Below are 26,890 nucleotides of genomic sequence, written 5' to 3'. Positions count from 1 at the left end.
GGGAGCAGCATCTTCTCCACCACGTCCTTTACACTAATAACAAGCTACACCACTGGCCCTGCACCAGCAAAGACACTCGCTGCCTTACTGAACAGCACCAAGAAAATAAATTCAACTTACTTGAGTCCAGTCTTCACAAATTTCTGCCAGTCACCAGGATCAACTTCATTAAGTGAATTCTAGGAATAAAGAAAGCAAGAAATATATGTGGAATATCCAAATTAATTTAAAATAGAGGACACAGAATTTAAATTACAGCCCTACAGTAAATATGGAATATAGTTATCTAAGCAATTCGCAAAAGCTTGTAGTTGCTTCTTACTTTGATTTTTTTTTAATTGTTTTGTTATTTCCACTAGTAGCTCTGTCTTAGCATACCTATGATCACCAAATGACCAAAAGAAAATTCCCAAGTAGTTGTGTAACTTTCCCCTTTGTCCACCATTCTGAATAGCACTGACTGATCTGCGACACACAGAGGTGCAGCCACATGTGACTGTTTAAACACATGAGAGAACATCTACCCAGAGCAAGACCACTGCACCCTACCAGGGCCAACGTAGGTCCACAGTCCCTGACGTGGAGAAAAATCTCCCAACGTGGTGCATTATGTTACATCGGAAGAGTGGCTGCTCTGGGGGGAAGGGGACCAACTGGGAGAAAGCACAAGAGAGCTTTCTGGAATGATAAAAATCTTGGATAGCACTGTGGGCACAGGGGTACGTGTATCTGTCAGCACTAAACGACACACTTAAGACCTCATATTCCACGAGATGAAAACCACACCTCAATTACAAGGAAAGGGCTGCTGGAGATGCTGACGGTGAGGAAGCTGTGCACGTGTGGGAGAAGGGGGCATGTGGAAACTCTGAGTTTCCGCCCAACTTTGCTGTGAACCTAAAACTGCTCTAAAAAGTTAAGTCTGTTAAAAGGGGGGCGGGGAGCAAGAGCAAGAGAGAGAGAGAAAGAAAACAGCCAAGTGGGGTAAGGAGGGAGGCCTGTCCCAAGAACACAAATCCCTAGAAGAGCAGAGCCCAGCACCCCCGGCTCCACAGCTCGACTCCCTTACACCCCAGGAATGCTTCTCCTCCTCTTCCCTAGCTCTACTGGGTCAGGTTCCTACAGGCCTTAAGTTCACAATCCTGTAACACAACACATTAAGTTCTTCAGGAAGCTAATGATCTCTGTGCAAAAATGTAACATCAAAAACAAAAGAAAATAAAGGCCCAAAACAGCTAAATATTTCCAAATTTTACGAAAGCTCTAAACTCACAGAGCCAGGAAGCTCGCTGACCCCAAAGCACAGAAAACCTGAAGAAACGACGCTCAGGCATATCGCAATCATGCTGTTTAAGCAACGTAAAGAAAAAAGTCCTCAAAGCAGCTGGAGAAAAAAGGCATCATGGAAAGAGAAATACAGATAAGAATGAGAGATTTCTTATCAGAAACAATGCACACCGCAAGACAGTAAAGCAACATCTTTGAAATGCCTGAAAAAAATAAAAACTGTTAGCCTGGAATTTTGTACCCAGTGAAACTCTTCCTAACTCAGCCTGAGGCCAGTATTACCTGATCCTAAAGCCAGACAAGGACACTGCAAGAAAATACAATTATAAGCTAATACCCCTCACGAACACAGATACAAAATTTCTTGGTAAAATGTCAGCAAATCAAATCCAACACTATATAAAAATGAGAACACATCATGACCAAGTAGGTTTATTCTAGGAATGCAAGGCTGGTTTAACGTTCAAAAATCAGTTAATATAATTCACCCCATTAACAGTCAAAACAAAAAACAATACCATATAACCATCTCAGGAGATGCAACCAAAAAGCATTCAGACAAATTCCTGCAACCATTCCTGATAAAAGATGGCTCATCATTTCAAAGTTTGCCCTCCACCTGCCCGTCGCCTCCTAGACATGGCTCCTCTCATCCCCCACCAGGTCGAATTCATGCCACCTGGCTTGAATGTATCTGCAAACCTGGGTTTGTCTATCTCATTCTTTCCCTTAAAAATTTAACCAGGGGCTCTAATAAGAGACACCTACCAACAGTTCGTTTAATCTTAGCAGCATCTGCTTCTCTCGATCCTGGGTACCATCATCTTGCTGGCCGCTGCTAAAGGAGGCGATCAACCACTGTACACAGGCCTCCAGCAGAGTCTTTTTCCAAGCACGCAGCTCTTCTGCCGACCCTTCCAGGACAGCCAAGACAGAGTCAGCCACGACCCAACTGCGGCAGAAGACAAAACTCAGAGTTACAGGCATGGCCCAAATCCCTCTAGCTTTAAGTATGTATAATCCAACATCACAATGGGCCGTATGAGGCAGATGCCCTGAGCCCTGGTCCCTACACTAACTACCCAAGCACGGAGATCACAGGCCTCCCCTGCCCCTTACGCAAACTTCAGAGACGCACCAGAACTTTTACGACTAGGGGAAACACTATTAGCACACCAGAAAAAGGATACATTGTCCAGACTTTGTCTAAATCAGGCTACCTCAGCCTCAGCACTCCTGACATTTCGGGCCAGATAATTCTCTCTTCGGGGGGAGGGGAGGGGGGCCTGTCCTATGCATTACAGGATATCTAGCAGCACCCTTGGCCTCCACCCTCTAGCAGCCAGAAGCAACAAGCCCCCCATGCCCATATCGTGACAGTAAAAGGTGTCAGGCGTTGCCAACTGTTCCCTGGAGCGGGCAAAATCGCCCCTGGTTGATAACCACGGCTCTGAGGGAATCAGAACCACCCACTTATGGAGATGAACTTGCTCCAGCCAGGATGAAGTAGAGTTCTCGGAGGAACTGCGTTCTCCCCAGCTGCACAACAGCAGTGCAGCAATTTCCACTGCTTTATAACCACTACAGGGAAAAGGGAAGCTGAGACAGGGAGAGCCTTTAAACAATCCGAGCCTTCATACCTCTTGTGACTGCCTGGAGTCTGAAGCAAGCGGGGCAATCGGTCCATGAGGACACGGAGGTCCTTGGCTCTTGCAAATGGGACCAGCTGGGCCAGGATCTCCTGATGCAGCCCAGACTCTAGGGGCCCATCAGCACTGAGAAGCCCGGTCTGCAGCGGCCTCCACAGGGCCTTCCTCAAGACAGGAATGACAGCAGAGGATACTGGGGCAGAGACAAGCAGGAGAGAGAGGTGAGCGCCGTGGGGCAGGACAACCGGCTCACAAGGGCTGGTGGCTCTGTTTCAGGAAAGCTGTGACCTGGGTGATGTCACACTGGTAGCACGAGACTGACCACAGCAGGAGCTGTGACGCCACGGAAATCGGCAAATGCTACAAATCAGTCTCCCCCAAGAGCCAGTGGTTAAAACATTTACCAGCACGCCACCGGTCACCTCTCATCACTCAACCCTAACAGTCCCACAGGCCCTGGGCATAGCCCCGGCTCGAGGGTCATGACGAGCCGGTGAGCACCCAGGTCCTGAACTCACTGGGGAACGAGAAGAGCACTGAGAACCACTGACCGGAGGACACCCTCCTGCAGGGGTGCTGTTACTTTTTAAAAACATCTGTTATTGATGATATGAAGCTATGCAGCACAGAGGCAAAGCAGTGAGTGAAAAATCATTCGTACACACGATAAAAATTAAATTGAATTGGAGGTGATCAGGAAGTGCCTTGGTCCTGAAACCCAATGGGTGGAGAGAGAAGAGAGAGCGGGGCCCAGCCGAGTGCCTCGGCTCAGCACGGACCCACCAATGCTCCCAATGGTGGGGAGAGGGGGACGGGGCAAAGGACCATCACCCGCGCTACTCCCTCAACCTAACAAGACCCAGCCGGGGCCGCTCCTTCCTTGGCCCCCAATGGCCATAGCTACCGCCCACCGCCGGCCCCAGCTTCCCGTGGGTAACTCGAGGTCGATGGGAGCTCCATCCTCAGAGCTGGGTCAGACATCGGAGGAGAAACAGAACTAAATGATACCTCCAGAACGTGAAGTCCCAGGGCTTAAGGGTGGACACACAGTTCTCAGCCCTCCTGGCTGCCCAAACCCACCCTTCCTGTACCTGCTGCGGGGCGCGTGAAGTGTTCCCGGGTCCTGCACTGGAGGTACACGCGGACGACAGGGAGGAAGTCGTCCAGGGCCTCCTGCAGGCAGAGCCCCAGGCTGGCCCGCCTGCACCACCGCTCAAAGCGCAGCAGGTGGGGACGGCTGTGCTGCAGGAGCAGGGCCGCGGTGCCCAGGGCCACCGGCGTCTGCCGGGCCAGGCAGTAGTCGAGCAGAGCGACCCCGACTGCGGGGGCCAGAGCCGGCTCTCTCTGCAGAGCCTGGAGGAGCACGGCGTCCAGCTCGTCCACGGCCAGCGCGGGCAGCAAAGCCCCCAGGCCTCTCACGTACTCGGAGGCCCGGAGGAGCTCGCCGCTCTGCAGCTGCTCCTGGGGGCGGCTGGTCAGCAGCTGGACCAGGGTCTCCCCGAGAGCGTTCAGATGTCTCTCCTTCTGGCGGGACTCAGTGGATCGCTGGGCCACCAGGTGGGCCTCGGGCAGGCTCAGCAGGGCTAGGGTGACCTCCCGGAGCTGGGAGCCCTCCATGTACGGGTGCAGCCCCCGCAGGGCTTCAAGCTGAGGAAGGGCCTTCGGCATCAGCGTGGCTGCGCAGGCCCTCCGCTTCCGCAGCTCCTTCAGGACACTCTGGGTGATGGCCTCTGAGTACCTGGCCAGGAGCCCCAGCTGACCAAGGCTCTGGAGGACGGGGGCACTCGCCACCAGCAGTGGAAGGACCCCCGCGCTGAGGTGGGCCGCCAGGAGCTTCACGAGGACGGGACTGAGGGTGTGCGGGGGCAGCGCCTGCTGCTCCAGGGCCAGGTACCAGCCCTCCAGCGTGGGATGCTTGAGGATGGCCACGAGCACCTCCTCCAGCGTCTGAAACACAGTGACAGGGCACAGGCCTCACCCACGGCCCAGCCAGCAGCTGCCACTGAGGAGGACGGAGAGCAGAAAGCAGCTTTCCTAAGCCCCAGTGCCCCTCTCAGGGGTGCCCGCAGCACCCCAACCCAAGCCCAAAGCTCTTCCCCCATCATAACGCACCTCCTCCCCTGTACAACGACGGGGCCTGGACTATGACCCGGTCAGTGACCCCCAGACCAGCAGGAAGCTGACGGATGCAGCCTGAATGAATTTACCGTGCAGTAAAACTGCTCTCCACAGTCACTCAGGCAGGGCCGGGCCACGCAGAAATGCCAAAATGGGATGACGATCAACTGTCTCCTGGTTTCTCCCTAGCAGCCCTGCCCTCCTAAATAAATCTGGTTGAGGGACATGGGTACCACCCGGCCACCAGGGCAGGGCTACCCTGGCTTCGGAGAGGCTCTGTGGCTGGGGAAGATGGGTAGGGGTTAAACGATCCAGAACTGAAGGTGAAACTGCGTCCACTTCCAGAAGGAGGCTGGGCCTCGAGTGACCCCCTGAGGAACTAGCTCTGACCCCAAGACTAGTTTAAACCACTGAGCAGAGAGCAGCTGAGTGTGCTTTGCTGGATTAGATGATGACTTGATACAGCCTCGCTGAACACGATTCCTAGTCAATGAAGTCACCCAGTCCCCGGGGACAGAAATAAATTTTTTTCCTTATTTACTCTTCAGGAAGGAAAGAGGAGCCTATCACACTTTCCAACTGAGCTTTCCCAAACAGAAAGAAAAACAGAAAAGCACACATCAGGAGTGCTTTGCCCAACGACTGGCTAACAGGTGGTCTTGCACCAACAAATGCCCCCCCAAGAAAGCCCCCTTGGAGATCAAAGGAAGGGAGCCATGCGTTCGACTGTGAACTGAGGAACATGCCTGCACCCAAACCCAGTACAACAGGTCAAATGGCAAATGGTGAGAAAGATTCGGCCTGGCCCCAGTTCAAGAGCTGACTCACGAGACTGCCGGCAGGAGAGGAAGCCTCACTCCTCCCCAGGCAGTGTGGTCGCTGTGTGTGTTCACGAGGAAGGGCCCCGCCCACTGCCCGGCCTTCGCTCAACAGGGGCTGCAACGCAGCCCTGAGGAAAATACGCAGTCCGAGTTCTCAGGACGCTCACGGCACAGTGGGAGGGAAAGTGCTCGCAGCAGGGCAAGTGTGAGCAGAGAAGTGACTGGAAAGATGAACGCCCCAAGTAAACTGTGCTTCTCTCGGGGTGGGCGGGGGATGGTGCTCAGGGCCTCCTTTGGAGTTCTCTGCATCTCCCTACTTCCCTGCAATGAACACGTACTTGCTTTTAACCAGAATGGAGGGAAAGCCAGTGGCTGTGACCTCACAGGAAAAGGCGAACCGGAAGGAGACCCAGGGAGGAAGGGCGGCGGTACCTTGTCATCAGCCAACTCCAGCGAGGCCATGGACTCCACGTCCAAAAAGAGGTCGGACTCAGCCTGGGCGGCCTGGCGCTTCTGCTGGTTCTGGGCGTCCAGCTGCTGACAGTGGAGGACCAGGTGCCTGAGGAGGTCCAGGAGGAACTGCAGCAGGGGAGGCCCCGTCCTCCTGCCCAGCTGTGAGGACCAGACACACACGACCCTCAGGCCCAGGAAGGGCTGACAGTCACCAGAACACTGACTGCCGCGTCCCCCCAGGGCCAGAAGGGGAGAGTTGCCAGAAACAAGAATCAAGGAGGGAAGCAGGCTAAAATGGCAACTCCCGGTAAACTGCCAACAACCTCAAAGTCATTTCTTTTTCTTTTTTTCTTATAAAAGTTTTTAAAATTTATTTATTTATTTTTGGCTGCGTTCGGCCTTCGTTGCTGCGCGTGGGCTTTCTCTAGTTGCGGCAAGCAAGGGCTACTCTTTGTTGCAGTGCGCGGGCTTCTCTTTGCGCTGGATTCTCTTGTTGCGGAGCACGGGCTCTAGGCGCGTGGGCTCAGCAGTTGTGGCACATGGGTTCAGTAGTTGTGGCACGTGGGCTCAGTAGTTGTGGCTTGCAGGCTCTAGAGCGCAGGCTCAGTAGTTGTGGCGCACGGGCTTAGTTGCTCTGCGGCACGTGGGATCTTCCCGGAACAGGGCTCGAACCCGTGTCCCCTGCATTGGCAGGTGGACTCTTAACCACTGCGCCACCAGGGAAGCCCTCAAAGTCATTTCTTAATAAGACTTGTCCTCCTAAATCTTGATGAAACACACAGATTTATTTTGACCAAGATGAGGGAGAAAAGCCCACCTCAGAACCTAAACCAAGGGACTTCCCTGGTGGTCCAGTAGCTAAGACTGCGCTCCCAATGCAGGGGTCCCGGGTACAATCCCTGGTCAGGGAACTAGATCCCACATGACACAACTAAGAGTTTGCCTGCCGCAACTAAAAAGATCCCGCACGCGGCAACTAAGACCCGGAGCAGCCAAATAAATAAATACTAAAACAACAACAACAACAACCCTAAACTAAAAATCCGTAAACCACCTCAGGGACAGAAGGCCCAACAACGAGCCGCCGAGTTAAAACTTATAAAGGCAGAGGGGACGCCTGGTCGTGCCGCGGACCCGCTCAGCCGGGGGAAGGGCCCCGCCCGGCCTCAGCTGCCCCAGCGACCACGTTCAGCTGCGCGTGGCTCCCGGTTTGAGATCTGCGCCTCTGCCCCAGGGAGAGGGCACAGCACCCGGAGCCGAGGCTCCCAAACCGCGGCCCGCTCGGGGCCCTGCACACTGGCCACCGCCCTCCCCGTGTGCGGACAAACGGGGCAACAGGGGGGCCCCAGGCCTCCATCCACACCGTCACTCAGTGTGGACCCGACCAGCAGAAGGCCACACTCTCTGCAGGTGGCGAAGCCAGGGAGCGGGGGCAGCGCTGACCTGGCCGAAGTTCTCCACGGTGCTCTTGAGGTACAGCAGCAGGTGTCTGGCGGAGCGCAGGGCCCGGTGCGTCGGGAGGTGCAGGAGGGCAGCCCGCAGCCGCCCCTGGACCCCCTCGTCCAGGAGCGGGAATGTGCCCGGGCCCTGGCCCTGACCTTGGCCCTGGCCCGTGTAGGCCATCTGCAGCAGGGCACTGAAAGAGGAGCCTGGGGGGTCCGGCGGAGCAGGGCTGCCCGACGTCTGCAGCGCCTGGGAGACAGCAGGGGAGGAGAGAGAAAGATCGGCACCAGGGGCAAAGGGCACAGGGTGCTGAAACAGGGACAGGGCGACACGCACACAGAGGGGCGTTTCACAAAAATCACCTACTGATGCTACATCTAGGTGACCCTGTGGCATTTGATTCAAGTAAAGTCCCAACATGCTCAGTTACACGTACTTTCCTAGCGTGTGTCCACGTGAGGGCACTGAGCCGGGGAGGTATTTACACGCTCTGGAGAACAGGAGTCACGCGGCACAGAGACAGGATTTTACTCACAGGAGTCACTGTGATTAATCCCTGGAAACTGGGAAATGCCACCCTGGGAAGGAGCCGGCTGGGTGAGCTGCATGCCTTTCAAAGGCCTCCCCCGGGAGGACGGGAGGATGAGAGGACGTGGCCGGACGGAAGATACGTTCCTGAAGTCATTCCGTCTCCAAGTGGGTCATTTCTTCTAACTTAGTTCCCAAACTGCCTTCTTTATTCACCCCACATGGCTTTTCTTGTTATAACTCCAAACACTGTTTCCTAAGGCCAGTACAACTAGGCTGCGTGGTGCCCTGAAACTCAGTGGGGCTCAACCCTGGACCAGCAACAGCATGACCCGGGAACTTGCTAGAAATGCAAATTCCCGGGCCTGCCCCAGACCTGCTGAATCACACGCCCAGCGACCACGTCTGAATGAGCGTCTGGGGGATCCTGACGCGCCCTCACGGGTGAGAACCACCGAGTGCCTGACTCCACGGAGTGGACGCCTACACTTGGAGCACCGTGCAGCACAGCACGGACTGCTAACACCCACGGAAGCTGCTGTGTGGCTCTGACCACCTCCTGACCACGGCCTGTCAGGTGGGGAAGGCGGCGATAGCTGTGATGGGCCTGGGCTCTGGAGCCCAGAGGCCCGCCTGGATCCTGAGTCTACCACTGCCTGGGGGCGGAACTGCTCTGAACCTCAGTTTCCCCACGTGTACAAGGAGGATAGTTAAGTCCAGACCCCTCTCTGAGTTGTGAGGATTAAATGGCGTAAAATACGTGTGATGCACTTAGGGATGAGGCCCTAACAGACCGTGAACGTGCAATCAGCACAGGCTCCTGCTACCAAGTTCATAAGAGGAAGAGGTCCTCCCTAGCTGCCTGTCTCAAGCGCGGCCACAACTGAGCGAACACACAAAAGCGCACAACGCAAAGTGAATTTCTTGCTCCACCAGCAATCCTAAGCACGCTGCATCAGAGCCAGACCTGCAGCGCCCCTTTTAAGAATGCCGCCCCCACCAGGAGAAAACCATTTCTTTCTTTCTTTTTTCACTTTCCCGTCTAGCAGAGCGTAGCCTGCTAGCGGCCTTCGGGTCTAACCGCTGAGCATGCCAAGTCTAGGGGCCGCTGAGGTGTGCAGACGAGGGCCGTGAGGCGAGCGCGCACAGACCACTCCGGAAGGGAGGAGAAGGAGGCCCCGCCCCCAACCCCAGCCTCAAAGCCCAAACGCGCAGCCAGCGGTGAATTCGGTTGTGCTGCATCGCGGAGCCCCTCGGGGTCTCGTCACACTAGCTGAGCGGCAGAGACACCACGTGCCTTCCTCTCCTACTCTGGGGAAACGACAAGGTGATGAGCGTTCACCCTGTTAAGCTGTGAAAGCTACACAGCTGGGGTACAGCCCGCTGCGGCCCACAGGGAGGAACCTCTGGGGGTTTCTAGGTTTCTGCAAGAGTGGTGGTCGCCGCAGCTCACCAAGGCCTCTCGGGCTGGCTCCGGGATCCAGAGGCTGTAGTATCTGTTGAACCTGGACAGCTGACGGCAGCAAGGTGGGAGCGGAGGCTCCAACTTGTCGTAAGACTGAAGCAGAAGACACAGAGCCAGAGGGTCTCTCTGGGTGTGGAGGAGGTCCGTCAACACCCCTGTCAGATACGCCACGATGCTTTCTCCTGCAAAGGAGGGACACGGCAGGGAGACGCTTGCTGGGACCGCCCTTCTGTGACCCATCAATAACACCAACTCCCACCCATATTCAAGACCCAGAAAGAGTCATAACCATTCTGCAAGCGATCACACGACCACGCTGGAAGGCAGATGCTACCACTGCAGACCATGCCAGACTTCTATTAAACATACAGCACACAGTCAGACTTCGGGTGCTGAGGCCCAGAAGTGGAGACCCAGGCGCTGAAGAGGTGAGGCCAAGGCCACCCGGGACAGGGACTTGCTTGGCGCAAACCAATCCATTTCCACTTCCTTGGCACACAAGCCTCCCCTGCAGTTAGGCTGGGACCACGCGACTCGCTCAGCCACTTCCAGGCCTGGCCAGAACACCCCTGTTTGACTGTCCACTCTCTCTTCCTCTTCCACAGTGACCTTGGAAGCCATATGTTGAGATGGCACAGCTACAGGATGGGAGCAGCCGGGATCCCTGAGCTACCTCCTGGACAACAGCCACCCAGGAGAGCACCTGACCTGTCCTGGACCAGGACACGGTCGAGAGAGAGACCTTTGCTCCTTAAGCCACTGACGCATTGGGGCGTATGTGTTACTGCAGCAAAGCCTGAGCAATCCTGACTAATTACACCACTGCGACCTGTGAGTGCTTTCTTGGGTCTGTGTTGCCTGGATACCCAGTAAGGATGAAGGACTTGTACCTTAGCATCAAGATATCAAGAATAAACACTGAAGAGAAAATACCGGTGTTACAGCAGGTGTCTGTGCAGCCATGCAAACACATTATTTCAGACTCGTCCGTCAAACGCCCCATTTCCCAACAGCCTAGCCAGCCTCTAGATTCCTACCCCTGTACACTTACTTCTACCAGCTGTGCAGCTATCACTTTGGTGGGTCTGAACCCCTGCTGCCTTGGGTTTTCAGCAATTATTTCCAAAGCCCTTGGAATCCCACCTCCTACCCCACAGAGACCCAGCTGGCCTGATGCAGCCACAACATTCTCACTACACACAGGTACCTGCTTCACTTTCTGTTCCAAGGAGCAACTTATTCCTGGCTTCCAGGGCAGCGGGGACCACAGCACTGAACGGGAATGTGAGCACGATCATGTCTTCATTCAGTAAGAATCCAACCTCCTCATCCAAGCCTTCGCTGCCCTCCACCAGGACATCCACCATGTCGAGAACATCTGAGGCAGAAAGCTGGGAATCAGGGCCAGGCAAGAGGTGGCAAAGGAGTCTACTGCAAGAATCCCACAGGCAGGGCAAGCAAGAGGACGTTTGCAAAAAGAGGAAAAAATAAGAGCTAAACTTCTCTTGGGGGAAAATGCTTAGTGTAATGTTTGATTCTAAACAAATAAGGGCATTATCTATAAAATCTTAAGACCTCTGCCAGACAAAATGCTGGACTATCCAGCTCAGGTAGTAACAGGTTGAAGTTTCCTCGCGTGACACTGAGAAGCCCAGAAACTTTAACCTGGATAGTCATGGAAACAAGCCAAAATCTGAGAAGCCGCAGAGCATAAGGGTTGACGCACAGACTAGGGCCAGAGTGTCTGAAGTCAAATCCTGACTTTGCTACATCCTCGCTGTGTGAGGCTGAGCAGATTGCTTAACCTCTCTGTGCCTCAGCTGCCTTGTCAATACATAAAATGAGGATGACCCCCCCCAACTTGGGGTTGTTTATGAGGTTACATGAGTTAGGATTTATTAAGAGCTCAGAGCATCACCTGGCACAAAGTAAACACTGCACAAATAACAACAACGCAGCAAATAAGCCCTGCACCTATTTCCTGTTACATAAGCAAATGAGGGGATTTCCAATTCCAGAGGCGGCTGATCTCTGATGCAAAGAAATGGGACGTCTGCCCTCCGCACAAGGCTTCGGTGCAATTCTGTTTTGCCTCTAATATGCCACCGTGGCTGGCTCTTCAGAAGCCCGAGGAGCGCAGGGAGCGGCACCCACCGTCAATGTGGGAGATGGGAATGCTGACATCATCGGCGTCCTGCCGCGTCATGGAGGCCTGCAGGGCGCTGGCTTCCTGGACAAAGTCAGACGCTTTGTCCGTGTATGAATAGGGATTCGCCACCAATGTCAGGAGAACCTGAGCATTAAAGAGTCAGTGGGAAATATTTAGATGGTCACACGTGAAATGAAAAACGCCCCCACATGTCGCAGGTAAAATAAAGGGAAGAGCGAAAATCTTAACAGGCCTTCAAAGAAAAATAGTTTTTCTGCAAAGTTTTTTAAAAAAGAACTTTTTGTTGTAGATTTTTTTAAAATATCTCCTTTTCACATCAGGCTATTGCTTTTAATACCGCTCTTAGTGTACCCCTAATCCCTCCTACAAAAACAAACGCCCAAAAGGAAGTTAACAGCACACAGTGATACAGTCCCATTTTACAGATTCTAAAACTAAATCGTTCTGACATCTCAGCAAGAATTAGGCAGTGAGTCAGGAGGAGAGGCCTCTGGGCTCTGGCACATCAGAAATGCCTTAACCATACTGAGGGTCACTTAGGACGCCGTCCTGAACGTGCTTCTGTACGTGGGAAATACGTGCTCACGCGTTCCAAAAACTGAATCACGGCCTCCTTGTTCTCCTGCTCGGTGTCATCCAGGTGTTCCAGCCACAGCTCCAGCTCCTGCCAGGTGTGCTCAAACACCCCTGTGTCCCGCAGGATCTGAAACATCAGGGAAGAACCCGCTTTCCGTGGGTCCTCTGAGACCACGGAGCACAGAGGGGGTAAAAGTTCCGTCCAGTTTTATCCTAAAAGCTGCGCTTCAGAACAACCCCCACTGTCGAGGGAAACGAGGAAAAGAGGTCGCTCTGGGCTCGATCAAGGAGAACACAGTCCCTCGTCTCACTGCTGCTTATTCCTCTCCTTCAACTCCTAAATAATAAAAAGGGAAAATATCCCACTGCTACTTGAAAGTCTGCTTTCCAACCTGGGACTTGACTCCTCCCAGCCACTCAGCCCTCAGCCTGCATGAAATTCTCCAGGACAGTGGCCCAGTCAGGCCGAATCTTCTCAACGTGGCTTCTCGAGACCCAGGCCTGGGCCAGAAGCACCACCTTACTTCTGTTCTAAGGGAGCAGAACGTGTTACGAGGCGGGACTTGGTTAAATGACATCCCCAAATGGCCCGACGACAGAACTCGGGGTCGCAGCAGCCCCTCGGCATGAGCCCTGCACAGAGTGCTCCGAGGGAGAGCCTGACGTGCCATTCCACCCACATGCAGGGAGTGATCATGAAATCACACCTGCCCAAACTTGCAGAGGTCACGACCTAGACTTTCGCGTCCTCCACGCAGCTCAGGCGAGGTTGAAGGGTGGCAAGACTACTGGCACTTCAAAGGTGAAATCTCTGTGCCCTGAATACAATGAATGTGATTCTTCTAGCAACCCGCCCGGCCCCGGCCCTGACCAGGATGTCTGCTGCCCAGTGGAACCAAGGAACCAGATTTCCTAGAGCTGCAGCAAGACCTGACGTAGCCCTGGAAAATGAGTTCAAGTGTAAGAAAGAAGAGACGCCAACAAACTCCTCATTCCCTTCCGCTGACTCTGGCGACACCTGTGCTGTGGGTGACGGCTGCGGTCAATCGCCAGGGCCCTGGAGGAGGCTGAGTCTGGAGCTGAGGGAAGAGGCATCGCCCATTAAATTGTTCCCCAGAGGGCCGAAACCTAACGTTTACTGAGTCTAGAATGTGCCAGGCATGGCCTACTATTTGATCACACCTAACCTCCCTTGCAATCCTACAGCTTTGTTATTCCCGTTCACCACGAAAAAACTAAGTTCAGAGAGGTTAAGCAATTTGTCCAGTGCCACCCAGGAACAGCAGAACCAGGACTCAAATCTTGGAACAGGACTTCAAAGTGCCCGCTTTTCCCATTTCACCAGGTTGCCTCTTGGGAACACAGCCAGGTTACGACAGAATACATTAAAACTGCCATAAAACCTTCTGTTTTTAAATTGTAACAGTCTTAATACATCCTTAATTCAACAACTGTTGACTAAGCATCTACTATAAGCAAGATTGTACAAAACGCTTCTAGAACTAGGAACTGGTAGAAAAGGCTCACCTTCACGATCAGAAGTTTGGTTGATGACTTGAGATGCGAATGGCTACTGGTCACAAACATCTTCATCAGTAAGTAAAACACGGATCGCTTTCCTCCAATAATTTCTGCATCTGGGCCTTCCTGGAGTTTGAAGAATAGAATATTATAAATGTAATAAAGGCCACTGCTTGCTGAGCGAACAGGTACTGCATGCCCAGTGTTCTTCCCGGCCTCTCATCTCATCTCATTTTAACCACCACTCGGCAAGCCTGCCGGGATGCTCTACACGAGGGACCTCAGGAGTTAGGAGCTCCTCCCACACCCCCGAACGCAGCTGTAGTTAACAACAGTCACAGCAGGAAGCACGGGGGCCCTTCAGGTGCTTCACATACACTGACTCACTTTGTCCTCCCAACAGGCCTGCGGTGGGGACAACCGTCACCCCCATTTCACATGTGCAGACACTGAGGCACAAGGAGGTGATGGCCGTTTAATGACCGACGTGGGACTCAAGCCCAGGAGCCCTGGTGCAGACACAGCACTGGCTGGCGGCGGGTGGCTGGCGGGAAAACACACCACCCAGGGCTGCCTGACTCCGTCCAACGCCAGGCTTGCTGCACTTCAGCAAGATGCCGGCGCGGACATAATCGGTTCCTTACACGCAAGCAAGCCTCTTAACAAAGGCTTCTGGGCTTTGAACACATGGCGCTCCAGATTCCCAGCCCAGACCCCGATGCATCTGTGTCTCCCTGGAGCGTCCCTGCAGCCCTGATCTGAGCACATGAGGGCTATTGTTCCCAAAGCCCAGCAGACCCATCTTATGAGCAAAACATGAAGCATGGGATATAAACTAATAGGTTAATACCAGTTCTTTCGAGGTAAGAGGCCTCTGTTCCCTTTCCAACTAAATCCTCAAGACCCCAACGGCCCAGTTCAGCTGGGGTAAAAAACTAAACACCCCAGACTCATCCGCCATCCCACTGGGGTCCTGGCAGCGACCTCACGGGGGTTGTCAAGTTGAGAGCAGGGTCTGGGCAACGCTGCCTGGGTCCAATCCTGGATCCCCTACTTGCGGCCGGGACCGCACGGAAGCCTCCTAACCACTCTGCGCTCCAGCTGTCTCGTCTGTAAGTGGTGATAAGTGAGATGATACATGGCACACTCATGCCGAGCCTGGCATTCGGTAAGTTCTCAGTGAGAACCGTCCTCAACCGTGAGGCAGGCGAGCCTCAGAAAGAGGACTGAGGGGAGCACAGGGATCCCAGGGCCACGGTGTTCTTCCACCCTCTGGAAATAGCACCTCTGAAAGTGCCAGGGTACGTTTCCGCACTGCTGGCTCCATACAAGGACTCAAAGAAGACGGTAAGCCATTGAAACAAGTCCTCTGAGCTACTCAGAAACACACGCAGACAAGGCTTCATTGGGCCTGGTCACTTTCCCTCTTTGGATAGAAGTGACATGGCGTCCTGTGTTTAAATGCAGAGGGAAATATCTGTTACATCTTGAGTTCCCTTTACGATTCAACATTATGTTCTCCAGAAATCCTAGAAGACGTTAGCAAAGACACAGAAAACAACGCCAGCCATCTTTACTGATTTTTCCACCAGCCTCAACCCTCTGGTGGCCTGGTGTCTATTCCCATCTCTGTCTTAAGTCCTTCCAGGATGAGGACAAAGGAGAAGGAAATGTATTTTGTTTATTTCCAAAAGGGTTTTTAAAGGACAAGAAGAATGTAAAAGAGTCAAGAGAAAAAAAGTAAAAAAAAACCACCCAACACCCAACAATAATATCTTTTCAGTAAGGATAGCTAAGCACCTTACTTTGCAAAGCAAAGAGATTCCTGGTTCACAAATCAGGACCTGGCCTCCGCTCTAGAGGCTTCTCTCTAAAAGGAGAACCGTCAACGTCTTCCTTCGCAACCAGCAGTCAGGGTTCTGATGCAGCTAGAAATTCCCAGGCCAGAAAGCCGAGGAGCCTGCAGGTGAGCTAACAACAGAGGCGGGGTCACGGCCTCCTACCTGGGCCTTTAACCACAGAAACTTGCTGGCGGGCAGTGCCAGGGCCACCTTGAGAACAAGGTGCTGCAGGGTGACAGGCACCTCCTCACGCAGGCCCTCCTCTGAGATGATGCCTGTGGGTGGGAAAGACGAACACAGATGAGACATCGGGGGTGGGGGCGGGCGCGGGGGCCCAGCTACTGCTGCCCTGGCCACGAGGATGGGACAGGGAACTGTCCAGGGAACTAGGCAGAAGATGTGGGGGTTCTGCCCGTCCTTGTCCTGTGGTCACCCTGACACAGGCTGTGCCCAGTCTCCTGCCTACACACCTCACTGACACATCCCCCCCGTCCCAAGGTCTATCCAAATCCTTCACCAAAGAGTGGGGGTGCTGCCTGCCCTTCCCTGCACTCGGCCCACATTGACCTCTTCCTACAGCTCAAAGCCCCCAGTGCACACTGCCCTCCAGGTACAGTCTCTCGTGAGTGTGACCCCTGGTGCGGGGCACAGGCCTTGCTCCCTAGACGGCAAGCATCTTGTGCACAGCCTGCGGCCGCCTGGGTCTGACACAGGGTCCTCAGCCTCTGGCCTGATTTCTGGGTTAATCCTTTGCTCGGGAAGGACGTGGTACCAGATGTTAAATGGCCACTTTATAGTAAATCTCATATTCTCACAGCAAGAGAACTTTTTGCCTTTAAACCATCAAAAAGTTAACTACAGCTTTTTGAATAGGATTATTTCAGTAGCTTATATAAATTCCAAGAATGGTATTTCCGCAAGTCTTCCTCCGTAGGCCCAATTACAAAGTCAGTTCTATTAGACAAACTTTTCCATCAAGGAAACGTGGCCAGACAAGCATAATGTTACTTTTACAAGATGCGGTTTGAACTTCACTGGGTAAAATACGAGTAACCATGTCAGAAGTGCCTGTGCGTGAACGGGACCTCCTTCTAAGGGGCTTCATTTCTGCACCCCTCTTCCTTTGCAAAGAGGCTTTAGAATTAACATCACATAATCTCATCTGTCTATCACCCACGGCAGGCAACTCAGCCTGGCTGGCTTCTCCCTTCTCTCTTGAGGCTGCCAAGTGTTCATCTGATATCTCCTTAAGGAAGACCAGCTATTTAAAACACATTGGTCCAGATGAAAACAGCCAGGCTGCTGGATCACACACGCCGGCCACAGTGCCCAGCAGCCTTCCCGGTCCTTGGCGCCGGAGCCTCTGCTCCAGTTTACCCACACTTCCTTCTTTCACCCCCACTGGCAGGACCAGCGGAGGGGCGCCCACCATCCCTCGAGACGCACCTTTCAGGAGCTTGCTGAAGTCAAAGTTGTACTGCATGACCACGTGCGGGACCACCTTCTGGTAGAGGCAGATGACCTGGAGCAGGGCGGCTTTCAGAAGAATGGTTTCTGCATCATCTGAACCAGAATTAAACAGCTTGAATCAGGAAACACGCTTGCTCTCTGTCCTCAATCAGTGAGTGATCGAACCACCCGTGACCCATCACGGTCAACTGTATGTGGAACACTGAGGCTGCAGACAGATCCCCATGGAGCGAGGTTCAAGGAGTCAATGTGGTAAAAGTCAGAGCTGTTCAAACAGGCTGGGTCTAAATCCCAATTTCACAGCTGTGAACTCGGACAGGGTAAAGCTACTCTGTCTCTCTGCTTCAGCGTCCTCGTCTGAAAAATGGGGACACGCAGCAGTGCCTACCCCTACAGGGCTGCGCAAGGATGAAACAGGACAGAGATATAAGACGTGAAGCCCACCGCTTCACCAGGGACAAGGTCTCATTCAACACATCTTATTTCCAGGGGGACCATGTAGCCCACCGCCATCCGCAGAACAAAAGAGAGGCCTCCTCCCTCACGGAAAGGCCAGAGCACATCGCACTCATCATACAAGTTTTTAGAGAGACACAGTGCTTGCATAAATCTTGGGCACATTTCTAACAGATGTTACAAAAAACTCAATGTACAATGCCATGCTCATTCTTCTCCCCAAGCAAAGAAGGACACAGGATTCATTCAGAGCCAGAGAGGCCTTCACAAGTCCCTCTAGATCAGCCCCTCTGGACAGGAGGCTCCCAGGCTGCCTGTGTCAGTGGTATCTGCAAACAGAAGAGGCCCCTCACCGCTCTGGGGAGCCACGCAGGTAGCAGGGGTCTTGTTGCCCCTTTTCTTTGCTTTCTCGTCATCCTGTTCTGTCTCCTGCTTCCTAAGTGACTGCCAGACCCACACGATGGCATTCAGATCTGGTAAAATCTAAAAGGGAAAACAGAGAAACAAAAAGCCAGTCACCTTTAAAAGGAAGAGAAACAAATGAACGGAACCCACTAACAAGGAGAAGCAAAGAACAGAGGAGAGGGGCCAGCATGTGCAAGTGTGTGTGTGTGACCGAAAGAGGTCCCAGCCTCTGCGAGCTCTGGTTTGGGGTATAATTCCCAGAAATGAACACTGTAAGAATTTGGTGAAAACACAGCACCAATCATTAAAACAAACCCCTGAAGACTTGTTCACCGGAGCCAGACACTGGGAACCAAGAAACTCATCCTTACGTCCGGCTGCGGGTACCCAGCCCAGCAAGCCCTTGGCTCTTCCGGGCAGCCACCCGGTCTGCGGACGCCTGGGCTCCCTGCTCACCAGACCGAGCCCCAGGGAGGAAGGAGCAGGCCTCCCATCACTGCAGCCCCAGTCCTTATGGGACCTGAGTCCCAGGGGCGCCCCAACCCCTCCCCTTCACTTCGCACCCGCCCTCTGGGCCCCCAAGCTTGCCTTTTCCCTCTGGTGTGCTCGCCTGTGACCCTGTAAGCAAAGCCCAAGCCTGGCTCCCGGGCCTACCTTGCTCAGGGCTTCTCTGAAGAGCCGCACAAAGTCCTCCATCATCGCGGCCGTGTACACGCCCGACTCCTGCCAGGCCCCTGTATTCAGGCAGTAGTCAATGGTCTTTAAGGCTCTCTCCAAAATGACGGAAATAAGGGACAAAGCTGTGTGTTTCACTGATTTGCTGTCCAGCTGGGAAGAAAAAGAGGTAAATCCACAAGTGTCTTCGGGCCGCGCTGGTGGACACGGAGCGCCCAGGCCCTGGCCCTCCCCAGGAGCCCGCCGGACCTCTGCGCTGTGCAGAGGTGGCCCGGGGACCCTGCCCACTTCACCTCCTGCAGATGTGACCTCAGCAGGTGCCGGGAGCACAGTTACTAAAGGTGGCGTCCGATGGTTATTCTTAACTGCTGTTCTGTTTTTGGTAACGTCTTCCCTGACCACCACTCGGCTCCACAGATTACCTGCCTCGACAACAGCCGAGATCCCACCGGGACCACCGGCCTCTCCACTTATCGTCAGGTGGAGAGATGATGGGCAAGGGCACCAGGCACCTGAGTCCGGCCAGCCACCTCTAGGCGCACAGCCTCCACCCCAGGCCCCCCACATCCAGACTCTCTACCTGGATTCAGACAGCCAGGAGGGCCTTCAAAATCCTCACTCGCTGAAGAGGTTCAAGAACCTGTGCTATTACCACAAAGGGGGAAAGGCTAGTCCCCGGCCGGTGGCAGTATGTCCCTGGGCCAGCAGCAGCGAGGATGGGCACTTGGGAGACACGTTCGATCTCAGGCCCAGCCAGCCCAATGCCATCAGCCCCGGGTGACTCCCATGTACAGAGAAGTCCAGGGAGCACAAGCTGGGATGCTGCAGCTTTACAGTCTGGTAGAAACAAGAAGGTTTTCTGACGGGCCTTCAGTGTAATAACACCCCAGGCCCCCAGCACTCCAGCTGGCTGGCGTCTCATTTTACATGGACGTTGTACGCTAAAGCAGCGCTACGTTAAATGTCTTAAACCAACAACCACACCCACCCCATCATCACTTCAAAGGCAGGACCCAAACGAGTGTTACACCCACCAGCTTGGAGCGCAAAGCTCAGTCAACAGCCTGAGACCCTGTCTCCAAACACGTTCTTGTTTCCCGTTTCTAAAACAAGCTCACTCTTTTCTTTCTGATCTAAAATATACGCCATTAAAATTCTGCAGATAACGCCGTGAAGAATACAAGAAAAACGTCATTAAAAAACCCCACGCACTCCTAAGTCCACCCCCCAGACACACCTGTCTCTGGTGTCACTTGTACGAACACACTGTCACAGCTCAGAAAGCGCCAGTGGCGAGAAGGCGAAGCTGTGGCTTCCCCTCCGCTGGCCCTGGGCCTGCACAGGACGGCAGCCTCGGCAGGAGAGGAGGCCACGTGCTCTCCCCGCCCCACGGCCACCCCGTCCGGCGGATGCAACACCCCCTAGGGGCACAACCCCTCGCTCCTGAAACAGCGTGACAGGGAGCGAGACGGCCTTTTATATCCCAGACTGGGGTGTGTAGCGGGGTCAGCTCGAGGGGGAGTGTAAATGCAGCCGGCCCGATTGAAACTGTCTTCTACCCGTGAGGAGGCAGCATCAGGACACCTTCCTTTCAACTCTACTTTGCAAGTCCCTGGAATAAGATACCTTGTGCCTCTCACAGAACAGATGGGCAAGCTGGCTGGGGCCTTGGTTCTAGGATTCGGCAACCACGGCAAAAGGCCTTCCTGGCTGGTCCCACCCAGGCCGCTTCCTCTTTACTCCAGCGCCTCCCCACGGCCCCCTGGCCACTCTCAGCACAACCCCTGGATGGGTATCAAGAAATGCTCAATCCCACCGCACAGTCCAGTGAGTCCTCGCCAATTTACGGTAACTGCCCCACCACCACCGGAGCCGACCCACCACGGCAGACCCTGGTCCAGCCTGCCTGAAGGATGGGGACTCCGCCCACACCGAGGAAAGCCCAGGCCCTGCACTCCTCTGAGCACCTGGTCTCCCCCAGGCGGGTCTCGAGGCAACCTGGGTTTAGGAGGGGCTGGCTGGCCTAGGACCCGTGTATGCCAACAATTCATGGCTGTTCACCTAAGGCCATGATTTATGGTGAAAAATGCAAGGGTCCCTCTGGTTTCTGATGGGACTTGGGAACCTTTATAATAAATAATGACATGGACTTGAAGTATCAATTTTTTCCTTGAACATGTCCTCCCCAAACTCCTGCAACAGCTGGTCCTCAAAGTAAATGTTCCCTAGAAAACTTAACACTATTCATTTAACCCACAAAAGAAAGGATTTGCTGGGCAAATTTCAGTCCTGCCCTAACCAGAGCTCCTAAATTGTGAGACTTTAACACATGACATTAGGCTGTAGCCAAGCACGCTTCCCCTCCCACCCTTGGGAAGGCCCAGAGCCATGGAGGGGTCCTGCCGTCCCGGCTCTGTGCTGGAGCAGGGCAGGCACGTGCCTCGGGCCCCAGGGCACCGTCCGCGGGCGAGTGGACCCATGGAAAGCCTCAGAGGCTCCGACAAAGCACGAACCAGTGCATGCAGGCCGGTATTCTCAGCACAGTCCCCAGCACGGCCGGTGGGGCAAGCGGGAGAGAGTCTGGAGGCAGGGTCCCCACTCACGTTCAGTGCTTGGGTGAACATGATCTTATTGCACACCAGGGGCACGGTGGTCACCATCACCATGGCCAGGAGCCGGGGAAGCGGGATGAACTCTCTGGTCTGAAACGCCCGGGAGATGTCTGGCTGGGCGGCGTAGATCTAGGGAAGGGAGAACAGAGAATGAGCTGGTGGCGGAGGTTAGCTTTCAAGCCTGAGTCTGTCTAATTGCAGGCACCCAACAGTAAAGCCACTGCAGTGAAACAACTACAGTAATAAAGGTCCAAGGCTCGCCACAAGGTCTGGAATATTAACCCCAAAATCCACTTGTTAGAGACAAGTCGGGTCATGAGACTGTTACTGGGGACAGCGACCTTCAAAGGAAAGCCTGGTCTGTGGTCTGGGGAGCCTCTTAAAACCTCTGATGGCAAACAAGTCACTGCTAGAACTCACAACCGATTATCTACTCACCAGTTACTGCACTTGGCAGGCACCTAACAAAGTATGTCATCTTTTCAACACTTTATGACAACACTTTGGGGTAGGGATATTTTCTATCAAGATAAAACATGTTTACAGATGACAAAACTGGACCTCGATGAGTCTAAGTAATTTCTCTAGGGCCATGAGGCTAGAAGACAGAGAAGCAAGGACTCCCATCCTGCCCTGCGACGGCCGTGCACCTGCCCCTGCCCCTCCGGAGAGCAGCGGCAGGGCAGCTCCCGACAGGGGTGGTGGTCACAGGGATACCGTCACCAAAGTGGGGGGCAGAGTGCCTCCTTCTTGTCCCAAATACACACTGGGAGGGAATTCCCTGGTGGTCCAATGGTTAGGACTCAGCGCTTTCACTGCCAAGGGTGCAGGTTCGATCCCTGGTAGGGAACTAAGATCCTGCAAGCCATGTGGTGTGGCCATAAAAAGAAAAAAAAGCGAACACCCAAATACACGCTGGGACCACCGCACACACAGGCATTCAAGGAAAATAAGGGACTATGTGAATAAAAGTTTGTTTTACAGGTAACCCCATGCCCAGGTCAAAGCACAAGAAAATAATCCCAGGTGTGTCACCATTAGGCAGTCCATAAATCAGAGAGAGAGAGAGAGAGAGCGAGAGAGAGCGAGAGAGAGAGAGACAGAGAGAGAGACAGAGAGAGAGAGAGAGACAGAGAGAGAGACAGAGAGAGAGAGAGAGAGAGACAGAGACAGAGAGAGAGAGACAGAGAGAGAGAAAGAGACAGAGAGAGAGAGAGAGAGAGAGAGAGAGCGCGCGAGAGAGACAGAGACAGAGAGAGAGACAGAGAGAGACAGAGGGAGGTGAAGCGAGCGGGGCAGTGCTGCCTAAGAATCTGTAGCAGGCACTCCCTCTGGTAGGTGAGGGGAGGTTGACCCATGATCAGATGGAAATGAATTCATACCCACTTGAACAGACCACCAATTCACAGCTTATTTCAAGTTGTTCTAAGTACCTGAAATGGCAATCTTTAAAAACTATTGTACAGTTCAGACACTTCACTAATTCCAGCCCAACTGTGCCGAAACTCATCAAGATCTCACTCTGAGCAAAATCTGGTTGAAGAAGATGAAACTGGCTCAACCGATTCAAAAGCATAAACCTCAAAATTCAGCTCAGTGAAAAGTCAAATGTCCTTAGAGGATAAAGACACCAAATTAGCATCATCTAAAATACACCCCGAAGAACGGCTGAAAGAAGTTCCTCACCCTGCAGAGCTTATCAGAATGTCACTCACCCCTCACCGCTACCAACTCCTCACACCCACCCGCCCACGACCCCATCTTGCAGACTTCGAAATGCCCATAGCCTTCACCTTGTTTAGCAGTTTGATGTTACTGGACCAAGTGGACTGCACCCTTGGGAGAAAGGAAAACGTCACTTCCTTGAAGTACTTGTTCAGTAAGTCCGGGCACACTTTCAGGATGTTCACCACAAGTTCAGCGACCAGCTCATCGTCTGCTGCAGTTTTCAAACCCAGCAGGAAGTGCAGGAGAGTCAGGTTTCCTCCTCTGCCAGGGAGAGAGAGAAGAGAGAGGGGGGAGCAGGGAGTCTTCACAAAGCACTGAGAGCTCAGGATGACAGGGGTAGCTCTGCTCAGTAAACACGGCTGTGACACGGTGATGGGCAAATTTCATTTCTGGTGAATTTCCCTCCCAGCAGAAAGTGAGATGTTTCATGGTCTGTAGGGCTCCCACTCTCCACCAGGGGGCCTGAACTTCACCCCTCTACTTCTGAGTGGCTGAAAAAGTCTCTACCTCGTTCTGTTCCCCACCTGCCCTTCCCTCCCTTGAGTTCCAGCTGACTTTTAAAGAAGAGGAAATTTTAGAATTTTCTTTTGCGATTTTACTGACCACTCCCCTCCAACCACACACAAAAAAGCACATATGTAAAGATGTATGTGTGCGTTAAGTATAAAAATACAGAGAACGCATTTTTCTTTTAAAAGGATTACGGTTGGGCTTCCCTGGTGGCGCAGTGGTTGAGAGTCCGCCTGCCGATGCAGGGGACGCGGGTTCGTGCCCCGGTCTGGGAAGATCCCACATGCCGCGGAGCATCTGGGCCCGTGAGCCATGGCCGCTGAGCCTGCGTGTCCAGAGCCTGTGCTCTGCAATGGGAGAGGCCACAACAGTGAGAGGCCTGCATACCACAAAAAAAAAAAAAAAAAAAAAAGGATTACGTTTTTTTCCCCATGAAGTGCTTACAAATTGCCACAGTCCAGAGTGCCACAAAATTATTTCTAAAACTCAACCACATGGCACAGAGTCCTTCTACGGGTTTCTGCTTCCTCTGTTTCTAGCTAATTTCAAACTCCTACACTTTCACTTCACAGCCGAAAGAAGCTAATATAGGGGGAATAATCTACTGTATGAAAAGAGTCAAAACTTGTCCCAAAGTAGTTTTCAAAAATATAAGAAGATGATAAAAACAGGAAAACCTAGACATTAAAACTTCGAGAAAGGGAGCACCTGGCCTAGGATCTACATGGCCAAGTAGGTTTTACCCCCAGATACCTTTTAAGAAAAGATGCCTTTTCATATCTGCTTGTCCCTGGAAAGTCATAATATCCCGAAAAAAATCAAAATTTGCCTCATTGGCGTGTCATGTTGATGGCTTCTGGGATCACCACTGTTTTGCAGCCCCTTATAAACTGACCAAAACTAAGATGCAATATGACACTTTACAGACAATAAAATTTTTTCAAAAATTGAATTAGAGGGCTTCCCTGGTGGCACAGTGGTTGAGAGTCCGCCTGCCGATGCAGGGCACATGGGTTTGTGCCCAAGTCCGGGAGGATCCCACATGCTGCGGAGCTGCTGGGCCCATAAGCCATGGCCGCTGGGCCTGCGCATCCAGAGCCTGTGCTCCGCAATGGGAGAGGCCACAACAGTGAGAGGCCTGCGTACCGCAAAAAAAAAAAAAAAAAAAAAAAAATTGAATTTAGAGTATAATTTTGATCAGAAAGCTATCCTTTAAAAAGCTTACAATTCTTAATAGGAAAATATGAGCAAAACATAGTTTGTGCTTTCAAATGCATGGAATGTTAAATTTGCCAAGAGTGGGACTTCCCTGGGGGTCCAGTGGTAAAGAATCCACTTTACAGTGCAGTGGACATGGGTTCGATCCCTGGTCAGGGAACTTAGATCCCACATGTCACGGGGCGACTAAGCCCATGTGCCACAACTACTGAGCTTGCATGCCTCAACTAGAGAGCTCACGAGCCGCAAACTACAGAGCCCACGTGCCCTGGAGCCTGTGCCACAACTAGAGAAGAGAAAACCCAGACGCCGCAACTAGAGAAAAGCCCGCGTGCCACAATGAAAGATGCTGCGTGCCGCAACTAAGACCTGACGCAGCCAAAAATAAATTAAAAAAAAAAAAAAGGTTTACCTAGAAACTTAAAAAAATTTGCGGAGAGTGCCAAAAATACTAGACACACGCACAATTTTAATGAACGATGTAATAAAATGAATAGCATTTAATTCAGCGTTTGCAACACGTGCCAGGCACTGCTCGAGGCAGTTACCACACACTGCCTCTCTCTGAGGTGGGCACTAATTGTATTTCCTTTTTACAGATGAGGCAACATTGGCAGAGAGGAGCAGTAACCCGCTGAGGTCTCAGAGGCACTCCAGAAACTGTTCTCTGAACCTCCACAGTAAGGCTCAGCAAGCTCTGGCCCACCACCTGCCTTTGTCAATAAAGCTTTATTGGAACACAGTTACACCCATTTGTTTATTTACAGCATGGCTGCTTGGGTACCACAATGGCACGGCTGAGTGGCCACACTAGGGGCTGTATGGCACACTAACCCTAAAATACTTACTATCTGGACCTTTAGAGAAAGTTTGCCAACCCTTGCCTACACTGTGATGCCTCGCTTTCAATGCCTACTATGTGCCAGGCAGGCACACAGGGATTCAAAACAGACTAGTCTCTGTTCTCACCAATTCTTGCCTATTGGGTAATGAACAAGCAAATAAATAAATATGCAAGATGGTGATAAGTCACCATCAGAAGCAAGGGCCGGGCGAAAGGACAGTGACAGCGGAAGGACTATCTCAGAAGAGGGCTGCCCGGGAAGGCCTCTCTGACGTGGCGACATCTGCAGAGACCTGCAGGAAACGAGGGAGCTTTACGACCACTGGGAAAGGAGGCATTTCAATTTTCTCAAAGCTTTCCATTAACACCCCACAAACAAAACTCCCTTCCTTTCTCCTAAGCACAAACATTTGTCTTTTGCCCGTGGCTGAAAAGATTTTACATAAACCATAGCTTATTTAAACACAACCACTAGTTGATTCAATATGCTCATTAAATGATCATCTATTTTATGGGTCTCCTTAATAGGGAAAAAGAGCCTTTTTAGCATGGTGTTATATTACATTAAGACTCAAAAAGTCTGCTCTTACATTTCAGCAAGAAATCAAGCTTACTCTCACTGATGAGAGAAAAGCTACAACATCACCAAAACAAAATTAAAAGAAAAAGGAATGACGGCAAGTTAACTCATAATAATCACAGAATCAAAACAAGTTCAAAGCCACAAGCAGGGAAAAAAATTCCCACCAAATTAATCCCTTTATGAGGGATCAGTCATCTTCTGACTGGTTGAAACCGAATCAAACCATCTCTATCCTTATAATAAAATGTCAAGGGGGTAAAAGTAAGGGTCATTCATAATGACCAGAAAATATGTCCCATGTTCTTAATTGTCAAATGGGAAAAAAGCAGGTTAATGAACAATATATCTAACAGTAGGCCGTTCTGGTTTAAATATTAATAACACGGATATGTATTATAGATCTAGGACTCTGAAGAGAAAGTCCAAAAGAACATAATCGAAATCATTAGCTGTGGACTTTGTTTCCTTACTGATGAAATGTTATCATAATGGTGAAATATGAAATGAAACGTAAAAA

At 52.4% G+C, this 26,890-nt stretch overlaps 1 protein-coding gene across 3 annotated transcripts in view; it reads right to left on the bottom strand.

Annotated features, from left to right (window-relative positions):
* The window catches only part of URB1 (URB1 ribosome biogenesis factor), a 65,045-nt gene that overhangs the window by 22,430 nt on the left and 15,725 nt on the right, over nucleotides 1-26,890 (bottom strand). For all 3 annotated transcript variants that reach the window (XM_027101298.1, XM_027101301.1, XM_027101305.1), the window contains exons 9-25: nucleotides 23,284-23,479; nucleotides 21,482-21,619; nucleotides 18,858-19,031; nucleotides 18,152-18,281; nucleotides 17,319-17,435; nucleotides 16,035-16,147; nucleotides 14,038-14,157; nucleotides 12,521-12,637; nucleotides 11,919-12,057; nucleotides 10,972-11,142; nucleotides 9,753-9,946; nucleotides 7,772-8,020; nucleotides 6,308-6,487; nucleotides 4,028-4,883; nucleotides 2,928-3,129; nucleotides 2,056-2,239; nucleotides 121-179 (exon numbers count right to left, since the gene is read on the bottom strand). In XM_027101298.1, coding sequence (XP_026957099.1) covers nucleotides 121-179; nucleotides 2,056-2,239; nucleotides 2,928-3,129; nucleotides 4,028-4,883; nucleotides 6,308-6,487; nucleotides 7,772-8,020; nucleotides 9,753-9,946; nucleotides 10,972-11,142; nucleotides 11,919-12,057; nucleotides 12,521-12,637; nucleotides 14,038-14,157; nucleotides 16,035-16,147; nucleotides 17,319-17,435; nucleotides 18,152-18,281; nucleotides 18,858-19,031; nucleotides 21,482-21,619; nucleotides 23,284-23,479 — 3,339 coding nt within the window. The remainder of the gene's footprint in view (nucleotides 1-120; nucleotides 180-2,055; nucleotides 2,240-2,927; nucleotides 3,130-4,027; nucleotides 4,884-6,307; nucleotides 6,488-7,771; nucleotides 8,021-9,752; nucleotides 9,947-10,971; nucleotides 11,143-11,918; nucleotides 12,058-12,520; nucleotides 12,638-14,037; nucleotides 14,158-16,034; nucleotides 16,148-17,318; nucleotides 17,436-18,151; nucleotides 18,282-18,857; nucleotides 19,032-21,481; nucleotides 21,620-23,283; nucleotides 23,480-26,890) is intronic.

This window comes from Aethalodelphis obliquidens, unplaced genomic scaffold (assembly GCF_003676395.1).
Source record: "Aethalodelphis obliquidens isolate GAN/ISIS:26980383/991018 unplaced genomic scaffold, ASM367639v1 scaffold1, whole genome shotgun sequence".
Classification (NCBI taxonomy): domain Eukaryota; kingdom Metazoa; phylum Chordata; class Mammalia; order Artiodactyla; family Delphinidae; genus Aethalodelphis; species Aethalodelphis obliquidens.
This window is presented reverse-complemented; position numbering and strand designations above follow the sequence as displayed.